This window comes from Saccostrea cucullata, unplaced genomic scaffold, assembly GCF_032062105.1.
Source record: "Saccostrea cucullata isolate Sc308-1 unplaced genomic scaffold, CSIRO_AGI_Scuc_v1 ctg5966, whole genome shotgun sequence".
Classification (NCBI taxonomy): Eukaryota; Metazoa; Mollusca; class Bivalvia; order Ostreida; family Ostreidae; genus Saccostrea; species Saccostrea cuccullata.
In genome coordinates, this window is record NW_026929101.1 from 25,727 (window position 1) to 37,381 (window position 11,655).

An 11,655-nucleotide genomic window follows, 5' to 3' on the forward strand; every position below is an offset into this window, starting at 1 on the left:
CATTTATCAACTCAACTCAAATTTTTCCAAGAAATAAGAACTAAAAGAAAGTTATCAGACATATTAAAAAACAGACATTTTAACTGATCTTTTTTTCCCCAAACTATCCCACTCAATTATCTTTTTTTTTTAAATCATCACGTTTTGAATACTTTTTAAGGAATAAGACATGACGATTCTTCATGGAATTAAAAGACTTATTAAATAATTACCTGCCCAAGGTCTCTTTATTTCTGTCTATAATAGGAAATACACTTTATACTTTCATATATATTTAACAATAACAACATTTTTCACGATTTCAATGGATATAAAATAAATTAACAATAATGCATTTTTTCACTAATCCATGCTAAATATTACTTAAGTATCTGTTCTCCTGGTGTCAAACAAATAAAAGATAAGAACAAAGTACGGTATTGGCTAAAAAATGCCGACTGTCAGACATGCTTTGTTCAAAACATTTTAAAAAGCTTAGAACTTTTAGAATCAAATGATATATAATTTATATATCTGACTTAAATGTATGCATTGGAAAAATAACGCTGAATACAGTACCTTTTATAGCAGAACGTCGAGATTTTACGGAGAATTTTGACGCGACGTCATGAATACGTTAAACGTGTAGTAAGCGTAATCTGAAAATTCTATTTTACTGGCTAGGACACAGTTTATATTACACTGTAAATATAAATTTAAGAAATTAAGTTGTTGATTTATTAATACGTTATTATTTTTTTTTAAAGTTATTTATTATCATTATTACTTACAATGTAATCCTCCACGAAGGTGTCGCCGCTTTAGTTGATTAGAATTAAATCAAACAGAGGAACGAGGAGAAAAAGAAATAAATAGTCTTTTCTCTTTGAGATTTGCTTTCTTTTTATTTATTGCATTGATTATACGGGTTTAATAATTTTTTTTAGCTATTTTTCTTAAATGAATTGAAAAAATTCTTTACATCAGATCTAGTGAAAAAATGTCCTGATGTATGGAATGCCATATACGACAGCCAACTGCTTAATGTCAACTGCTAACTTCTTACTGCCAACTGTCAGCTGCTTACTGCCAACTGCCACATATATTTGAATAAAACAGGAAAATGGTCATTTTATAAGATATTAAAGGAGTTATACATAAGAGCAATTACTTTTTTATCAATGGTTTCAGAATGAGTACTTAAAACTGACCTTGGAGCCCCCCCCCCCTGAAAACGCGGATCTGTATCAAGTTAATTTGTGTGAAAATCATAGATATGAAGATATGGAACATAACCAACCCACACCGCCCAAATAATTTTTCACGTTTACGAAAGGAGTTTACGCTATTTGTCAAGAAATTTCTGAGTTCAATTTATTTAGACTGGGGTGGATCCCCCCTGGAAAAAAAATCCTGGATCCATGCTTTTTTTAATTTTGATTTTTTTTTTTCGACAATTCACATAAATATTAACAAAAATATGAAAATTTATTAAAATATGTGTGGCAGTTGGCAGTGAGCATCTGGCAGTTGGCAGTAAGCAGTCAGCAGTTGGCAGTAAGCAGTTGGCTGTCGTATATGGCATTCCTGATGAAAAAAAAATCAACGTTTCCCCGGCACCAAAAAAAAAAAATCAGTTCTTTAGAATATGGTATATAAGGTGCACGAACATTTAAAAAAAAACTCGAATGTCAAGATAATTATTATTTAAATTATTATCATAATTATTTGAACAGTAGTTTAGAATACTATGTTTATATAATGTACAGGACAGACCCCCCTCTACATCATATAAATAAGAATGCGAGGGATTTCGAGCCCGATTTAAAAAAATATCAGCACAGTAAACTTTTTAAAGTTCATTGGTACATTAAAACTGATTGTTTTCTGTGATATATTCATTTATATCCTGCTTGATGACAGAGGAATACTTGAAATTGAAATGTACCCCCCCCCGTTCTGAGTTTAATGAGTTGATATTATTAATTATGCCTAATATAACAGGCATTCTTTCAAATTCGCTTAAAACGTTTTAAACACCTGTTCCGAAATTATTATTGTTTTAGCATTCAGAAGACTACTCTACTCTTTTCTCACTTGAAAGGCTTTCTATATTTTATTTTATAAGTCCGTGTAAATACTTACACGTATAAGAGTCATTTTTATATATGTTTACATATTTAATACATGTTGACAATAATGTCGGATAAGTATAATCGCTCGTGGATTTTTTTCTTCAGAATCCCCATCTCCTACAGCAGCCGATGACAAATAATTATCCCAAATTCCAAATATGTCTTTATTTCGTTTTCGCCTATTCTTATTAGGATCAAAATATTAAAGTTGATAGTAACACTTTCTGGGTTTTTTTTCCATTTCTCGCAAAATTTCTTTGCTTGGTAGAGAATGTAGCTATCTAAAAATAAAAAATCTTCTTTGTGTCTACTTTTTCTGACAATTGAACGTGATACACGTATAATTCTCGCAATAAGCAAAAAGAATCTAATGGGTTAATTTACAATACAATACAGACAGGTATTTCCTATGAGTAAAGGATATATTAAACGTGTTAAATGTATTGGTTCATGAAAAGTAATTTTAGTCATTTTCCACAGGAATGAATTTTAATAGATTAAAATAAGCAAAAAAAAAAAAAACAAAACAAACCGAAAACAAAAACAAAAATAAAACAAAGAACACAAACAACCTGCAAGTCCCTACCCGGGAAACACGGGTCTTTCATAAGTTGGCCCATGACACCACCCTCCCCCTTAGCTGCAGAACTGTAGCTCTCCAAAAAAATATATATATTGATGGAACGGAGAATCAATATTTTTTTTTTTGGAGAGTTACAGTTTTGCAGCTACCTCCCCCATAAATGGGTATTTCCTTTTCTGAAAATGTTGCAGTGACGTAGCATCGTTTTTGAAAGTAAGGGGGGGGGGGCAAAGATGAAAAAAAAATAACTTACCTGAAAATAGTTGACAAGCAAAAAACGAAATATTAATGAAAATAAAAAAAACATAAAGGGGGGGGGGAGGGAATTCCCAAACTCGAAAGTCATGTTTCAGGGGTGAAGGGGTGGTGTAGAGGCCAACTTCTTTAGTATCATTTTTTAAATACAATATATATATATATATATATACTACATGTATATGTAATTTACCCTTAACTGTAACTGTACTGTAACAAAAAATGGAGGGGGAGGGGGGCAACCGGCCTATCAAAGAACATTTCCAATAGTAAAATTTACTTTTGGAAAAAAAAACCCTCCCCTGTTGCTACGTGCCTATGTTGAATTTTTTTGACAGAAAAAATTTAGTCGTTAGCTTCTTCTTTAGCAGTGGTAAATTGACTTTTCTAATTCTACATGTAATTCCTTGTACATGTATGTCCCAATATACGCCATGCCGTTTCTATAGTACAAAATGAATATATATTTAATGATATAAAGTGGTGGGATTTTATCATATATAAACGTGTACTAAAGTGGTGGGATTTTATCATATATAAACGTGTACTAATATGTGGTAACTAAATCTAGTACAAATATTAAAAATAGATGCTAGTTTTTCTACATGGTGTTCATGATCACAAATTAAGAAATTCAATTGTGATTGTCTATGCAGTCGGAAATTACGGATTTACCTGGATTTAAGTGTGAAATATATTTACATGTATCTGTGTACATAAAAGACGTACTGTTTACGGATATCACTAATTTTATAGCTTAATTGCAGCACAATAAGACTTTTTTCACAGGGAAAAACAAAACAGCAAATGTGTCCGAACACTTTTTTCGTTGCTGACAATTTTCGAAGACGATCTGCTTTCCTTCGTAACAAAGAATCACGTGGGTTCTGCCTCAACCGTTTGACTCTCTACTGTTACATGTAATCTCTAAAAAAATCTGAAAATCCAAGGATAAAGGTAGGGGAGTCCTTAGCTTGATCACAAATCAGAAGCGGCTGAGTGTCGATGATCAATGTCAGATAAATTTCAAAATTCCCTATCATGCGCATGATTGTAAGTCTTTTTTTTTTTTTTTTTTTTTTTTTACCAAATAACCACTGGCTTCTAAATATAACATGTAATTTATGACTCTGCATCGGCGTCGGAAGCAAATTAAAAGGGGGAGGGGGGCTAAGTGTAAGAAGAAAAATTTAGCCCCCCCCCCAAAAAAAAAATAACTGACAAGCAAGAAAACAAGGTTATGTCCATTGTCCAAACACGAAAAACCTATTTCGTTGGAGGGGGGGGGGGGGTATGGGTTCGAACTTCAGTACCAATATGTTTTTCCAAACAGCACCACTTTCCCAATTTTAAACCTATACTGTAACGTAACGTGTCTGTGGAAATTGTGTGTGTGTGTGTGTGGGGGGGGGGGGGGCTAAACCTACGCAGTATTATTATATGATTGAATAATTTCCATCTCTCTGATTGGCTGAGATCCAACTATGTTAGAAAAATACTACGTTGTATTGACCTGCACGTGACGCTCCAGGTCAATACAAGGATTTATTTCCTCTACATTGATCTAAAAATAGATCGGGATATTCCAAATTGATACAAATTGATTTGGAAAGCTATTTAAACCACTATGACTTGTTTTCATGTGGAGAAAACATAAGCGAATATATGTTTTCGGGTGAGGGTGGTAAGAGGGGATGCATGGACACTCCTCTAGATCTATTACTTTTACTGAATCACAATTTTTACTTTTTGGCAGTTAGTTTTCCCTTATAATACTCCTTCCTTTAAAAATCTATCCCAGAAAAAAGACTGACATAAAAAGAATTTTCATAGATTAAAAATTGATAATTTTTTTTTTAATAAAAATTAAATACGACCTGTAAGGTTGATTAACATTTTCATTCTGCTTCTCTCTTAATTGTATTTGGATATGACTTCAAACAAGTAATGGGTTTTATCATTTTATTAGTGAATCATATAATAAAACAATTATTGCTGTTTTTTCGGTCAATACAATGATTTAGCCATCTTCGAAGTACAATATTCACCTCGCCCTCCGGGCTCGGTGAATATTGTACTCCTCAGATGGCTAAATCATTGTATTGACCTCAAAACACAGCAATAATTGTATAATGTTCAATGCAAAAAATATTTGCAAAAAAATTATAATAAATAAACATTTGAATTTGTATGCGCTATTCCGTATTATTAATGTGCGTATTATCTAGTATCTATTATTTTCTTGGATTGGTTGTGTTTTTTATTTTTTGATCTGCTATCAACTACACACTGCCAAGATTTACAGCATGTACATGTATAAATATTTGTATTTCACAATTAATGGCTATAAAGCAATACTTGATCTGACAAATTAAATGTTGAACCATACATGTACTTTAATGCTACATTTAAATGTTATCGTAAAAGTTTATTCAATGTATGTGCATTTTATTGTATTTTAATGTTTCTCATGATTGTTCGGAGGACACACTATTTATGACTAGTATTAAACACTACATACACATTGAGGAAGACTCATAAAGGAAAATATAATTATTCTGGAGATACATGTATCACAGATTTTTAAAGTTATTCTTGTAATGATTAGATTTAAAACATATTGTGCTATTTTTGTGAATGATATTTTTGTGCTGTTATTCAATGCTACATGTACAGCCGACGCGGGCACTATATACGAGTATGCAAGTGCATACATGTACGATGTACAAACAGCATAAACGGCATCTTTAACTGCAATTTATACTTTGTTTTCAAAATATTTTATTTATATTTAGGGGTATTTGTATAGTTTACTAAGTCCAGTGATGGGACTTGAAGTACAAAAAATCTCATTCTGTGTAAATTAAGCGTCATTAGCATCGAATCAGGAACATTGCGTTGGTAGAATATCTATATCCGTATGCTAACTTTTGTAAAATTCATATTGATCACAGGTGACAACCAACACTATTTTAATAGTGTAACTAAGATATGTAATGATGAACTTATATGCGGGGTACAAAAGTGGTTGTTGCATGTGAAAGGGTCTAATTTCTGCAAAGATTACCCATTTTCCAGCATAATTTAACGATTTTGCGCGACCATTCGATGTTTAGCGCGTATCAGTGACGTCATAGTTAAAAATTACGTCATTTTTGTACCTGTAGAATTTACTTCGTATCTTCCTTACTACAATGCATAACATCAAACAATGATACAAAGATCATTAAAATATCGTATTATTTGCGGCGAATTATTGCTTATACCGTATTTTGTTCTTTATCAATAACTGTCTAATTATGTTTTACCTTTTTCAATAAAAACAAAATTGGAAAAACAACAGACAGGTAACTTATTTTTACAGGGTATACATTAGATATTAATTACAACATTTATTTATCTGAATATTTACCAATCTAATAGAAGACAATTACAATCAAGTCTTTTTGTTATCTTGACCTTTTTCATTAATAAACAAAATTTTGAATAATGCAGGGACTAACCTTCATTTTCCTTTCCTTTTCTGCTTTTCCATAATGCAAAGGGAACAATCAGCAGAATAGTGGTAAATACAGCGCCACCTAACGTCCCTCCAATTATCTGCTCTGTAGGACAGCCCTTATTTGTGTCTGAGGAATAAGTTTGCCATTTTATATGTTTAAAAATTCCAAACTTTTAGAAAGAGGATCAAAGTACATACCCTCCATCCTGTCTGGGTCTGTTACACATGAGTGGTTATTGGACAGAGCGATGCCGTAGTGGTTTGAGGTCAAAACTCTAAATATATAGACCGATCCAGGTTTCAGGTTGGTCACTTTAAAATTGTTTATTTCTATGTCATCTGTTCTATTCATTTTTTCAAACGATGCATTTAGAAACATATTTTTGCTTTCACTGAGCTGAAGAGTATGGTGTATGTTATTATTATCCTTTGTGGAGGGCGACTTCCATATAACGTATGCTTCTGTAGACCTACAATCAACATGTACCAATACCGGCGCAAGTGGTATATCTAGAATGAAATAAAGATATGCATTGGTGGATTTAAAACATTATAATTCTTTTCTTGAATGACTATATTGTTCTAGATTTAAAAGTACAATGTTGAAAGCTAAGTATTCAATGTATTCACAGGAATTGTTGCAAATGTCCAACATTATTTATAAAAAATATGATGTATGGGCAGTTGATTCTTCGGTAGATCTCTAATACTTACACTGTACTGAAACTTCAACAGAACCGCTGGAATTCCCCACAGAGTTTGAAGCTCTACAGGTATATGTACCCCCATCCTCAAAGGTGGCGGTCTGTATAACGTAAAGTTGACCTGTGGACACTACTGTGGAATTACTAGAATTTATCTTAGTCCAGCTGTACTCAGCAAGATCTTCTGGATTTTCAGTATAACAGTACATCCAGACATTGCTTTGCCCAGTTACTACCTTTAACATACTGCCCGGTAAGATTTTTACATCTGAAATATCTATGAGATTCATAGAATTTTAGTGATTACACGAACACCCTTTATATCCTTTCATTGAGAAAGGTCTAAAATAAAAAAAAGATGTCACAGTCATTAGTATACGCATCATTTGAGATAATATTTTATTTAAAATACAAAGAATTTGTTTAAATGTTCAATTGTTGATTTTGTTTTTAATTTTTTAAGCTGTTAGCGCAAAACATGAAAAAAGACACATTTTTTTTATATTGATAACATTACTTATGATAAGCTTTTGTTATCCTTAATCTTCATAAAGAAATATATGGAGATAACGAACAGTATTCAATCTCAAAGTCCACTAAACAATATACAAAATCAGAGCAGAGCAAACACGGCCCTCCGAAACATCAATGGTGGGATTAGGTGCCATGGAGGAGTGAGCATCCCCTGCCGACCGGTCACACCCGCCGTGTGCTCGTTGTCATGATCAGGGAATAACGGAAAAAATCCGTCGTCAATTTATTGTATGAATAATGGACTAACAATTGGTATGAAAAACGTCAGTCAGCATTTGACTCAATGATAAATTGTATTTGCTGACAAGGTCATTGTATCGACCATAGAACTTACGAAATGATGACTTTAAATGAGACTGTTGATATTCTTGTTTCATCAACTTGTTTGTCAATAATTTGCCTCGTTTTAGAAATTGTTCATACGTAGAGCATGCTCTTGCGTATGAAATCAACTGAGATATATATACTCCGTATGCAGGTGATGAAGGTATGACATACATTCATTTGAAAAAGACTACAGATTTCAAGACAACATCTATGTAGAGAAACTTATAAAATCTTAAAATAGAATTAATTAACATCACCGCTACTCTTATTTTTCATTTGAACAGAATACACAAATCAGATCAACAATGGAAAATGTGTAAAATTGTCGGCCCTTCGAATTAACTAGGTAATAGAAGATTGCAAAAACATAATATGGAACAATTTCCATGTTTTCATATTTCCTTTTCTAGGAAACGCATTGACAGAATCTTTACCAAAATTTAATAAAGCGAAAGATTTGTTCCCATTTTTTTTATTTAATGGTAAGTTATGTATTGTAAATTGATTTTTCATAATTTGAGTTTTCTGATTTTTAATAAAACAATGAAATTATTAAAAGTATATGATTCTAGTACACACATTTCACGTCTATGGTATATCTGTTGGATTCTACACTATGTCCCTGAGTGTTGCTGGCTACACAATATACTTGTTGACCGTTCTCTCCTACCACGCCAGTAAACTGTAATACTGAGGTTGTTCTCACCAGGTCCTCCTGATTTGTATCTTCTGTGGGCGTGGCCTGACTGGTGACGTCAGAAGATGCTTCATACCACGTGATCTTGGCTGGTGGGTTACAGTAGTCTGTTTGACAGGCCAGAGTTATCTTCTCACTCCTGTTGACTATTAATTGAGGCGGGGTCAGGACCACAGTAGTTACAGGTACTGTAAATAACAAGAGACCCACGGGCCTTATAGGTCACCTGAGTATCGTGTAACAACTTTCAAACAATTAAAATTGGTTCGTGTTTTAAACAAGAAAAATTCACAATTCACAATTTTGAAAGAGGCACATTGTTTAACATAATTATAAATTAAGCATGTTTACTGTATTTACTTAATACCCAAAGGTAGATCAGAGTAACAAAGAGAAAATGCACTTCCACTTTAAAACCAGTTGTGCACCCCACCCCAAAGGAACCACTGACCCTGGGGACACGTATTTCAAAATTTTTCAAATTTTATCATAAAATGGTTGATTAATACTAAAGAGCAGATTTCAAAGGATTAATTTTTAATTTAATTATTTAATTTAAATAATTTAATTAATTAATAATTATTTCAGTAGTGATCGTATTGCAATAGTGGTTGAAACCTATGGTTATTATATTGAAATGCACTCTCACCCAATATTGAAATAATTATTTCAATAGTGGTCGTATTTCAATAGTGGTTATTAGGCCATAATAAATAAATTGCTAGATTCTCATCCGAATTTTTTCAAAAATCGAGGCGGGCGGGCGGCTTTTATTTTATATTTTTTATTTTTTCAATTTGGCAGATTTTTTTATTGACCTGGTCAATCGTTGTAATTTTATCTACAATACCCGAATAAAAGTCATAGTAAAGGTTCAATTATCTCTTACTTGATATCATCACCAATCTTTTTTAACCAATGACCATTGTTTAAAATATATACGCATGTATTACAGCAATTACCATCTTTTCAGCTGTCAAAATCATGTCGACTTTCGCGGGATTTAAAGCGAAAGTAGAATGGGAGATGAATACCGATCCCGATCAGAATTAAGACGAAGAAAAACAAAATAAAAAAAAAATCGAGGCGGGAGTAAAAATCGGGGCGGGCGGGGATGAGAATCTAGGAATATTTTTATTATGGCCTTACCTATGTTTGTAATTGAAATGCACTCCCAACCATTATTGATATAATTATTTCAATAGTGGTCGTATTTCAATAGTGGTTACTAACTATGTTTTCTATTGAAATCCACTCTCAACCACTATTGATATAATTATTTCAATAGTGGTTGTATTTCAATAGTGGTTACTAACTATGTTTGCTATTGAAATCCACTCTCAACCACTATTGATATAATTATTTCAATAGTGGTCGTTATTTCAATAGTGGTTGCAACAAAGCACTCTTTTGCATTATAACTATATATTTAGTTAGTTTCTTTGATACCCAGGAGCAGAAAAGAAGATTTTCAAAGAATTAATGCATTTTCATTATATGATCAATAGAGCCCCGACCTTACACCAGAATCCCTGACCCTGGGGCCATGAAATTCTAAATTGTGCTAGAGGACTCAATGCTCATTACATTCATGACAACAGATTGCCTGCTTGATGTCCAGGAGTAAAGAAGAAGATTTTTAAAGATTGCAATAATTTTGGTAGTTTTGGCCTCATCTCTCAGGCCCCATGGGGGTGGGGACCATAAAATTCACAATTGTTGTTCCCCTTCACCCATAAATGCTGTATACAAAATTTGGTTGAAATTGGTTCAGTAGTTTCAGAGAAGAAGCTGAAAATGTTCATTTGTTGACAGGCGACGGACGACGACGGACGAAAACGGATAGCGATAGGTCACCTGGGTTACTCAGGTGACCTAAAAATTCTCATGAAAAGTTGCTTTCAAAAATAGCAAAAGTCAAATATCGTGATGAAATATGAAAATATAAAAGAAGCTTGGATTTTGTAAGCAATACATAAAAGGACATGTCTTCGCTTTTATGAAAATAATCCAGAATTGTTTTATGCTAATTAAAATTCAGAAAAAATTAAGAAAATAAGTTCTAGAAAGTAAAACTATGTAAAAATCTGTTAATTGTAAGGAAGGTGTATTTTTACAATTTTGAGACATGTCAAGTGCATAAAAAGAGTATGTCATCATTTCTACTCATCTTGTTTATTGTCAAACACATATTTCTAGACATCACTGCTAATCGGGTTTACATTGACATAAGAAAATTTTAAGCCGTAGGAGAATGAAGCTTGATATTCCACTTTATCATCTTCACATATACTCTCGCGTAAATTCTTAACTTGAATAAAGAATCCATTTCTTTTCAATTGTAGATTTAATGTAACTCCTACCCTTACTCACTTGTGACATTTAATGTGATGGTGTTGCTTCTCGGACCCCCAAATGGCGGTTCACAATACATTGTTACTTTGTGCCAGGAAGAATCAACAGTTAATGATACCCTGTAGGTCTGGTTGTTTGGACACTCAAGTGAAGTAAATAACTGACATCCACTACACACATCATATGCAAACGCACATCCTCTTTGTCCATAACTGAAGGAAGCTCCTGATTGACCATTTGCGTACAGACACTCAAACGTTACTGTCTGGTTAACAATAACATCTGATGCCGGCATTACTGACAATGTTGCTACACCTAAAATATATAATGAAAATATACACGATGTTTTTGTGCGTAAGAAATTCAGAATTAATGAGAGAGCAGGGTAGAACAAAACTAGAAGCAATATTTTATAAATCAAAATAACATATTAATCTTTAAGTGCCTCGTATTGTTATTAGACAGTGTGATTGAAACAAATAAAAATAATGTTCTTGCAAATGTCGATACACAAGGACTTTTCCATTTGTCTCAATAAATAATAAATAAGTATCCCAAACTTCTATGGTGTATTGGCGTATAGT

At 32.7% G+C, this 11,655-nt stretch overlaps 1 protein-coding gene across 1 annotated transcript; it reads right to left on the reverse strand.

Moving 5' to 3' along the window:
• Window positions 1-6,450: 6,450 nt before the first annotated feature.
• On the reverse strand, window positions 6,451-11,467 carry LOC134279772 (cell adhesion molecule 2-like; the record flags this gene model as incomplete). The annotated part of the gene is made up of 5 exons (XM_062762172.1): window positions 6,451-6,581; window positions 6,653-6,964; window positions 7,169-7,435; window positions 8,599-8,904; window positions 11,090-11,467. Coding segments are annotated over 5 exons (1,394 nt in total), but the record flags the coding sequence as incomplete, so codon positions are not given.
• Window positions 11,468-11,655: the final 188 nt, after the last annotated feature.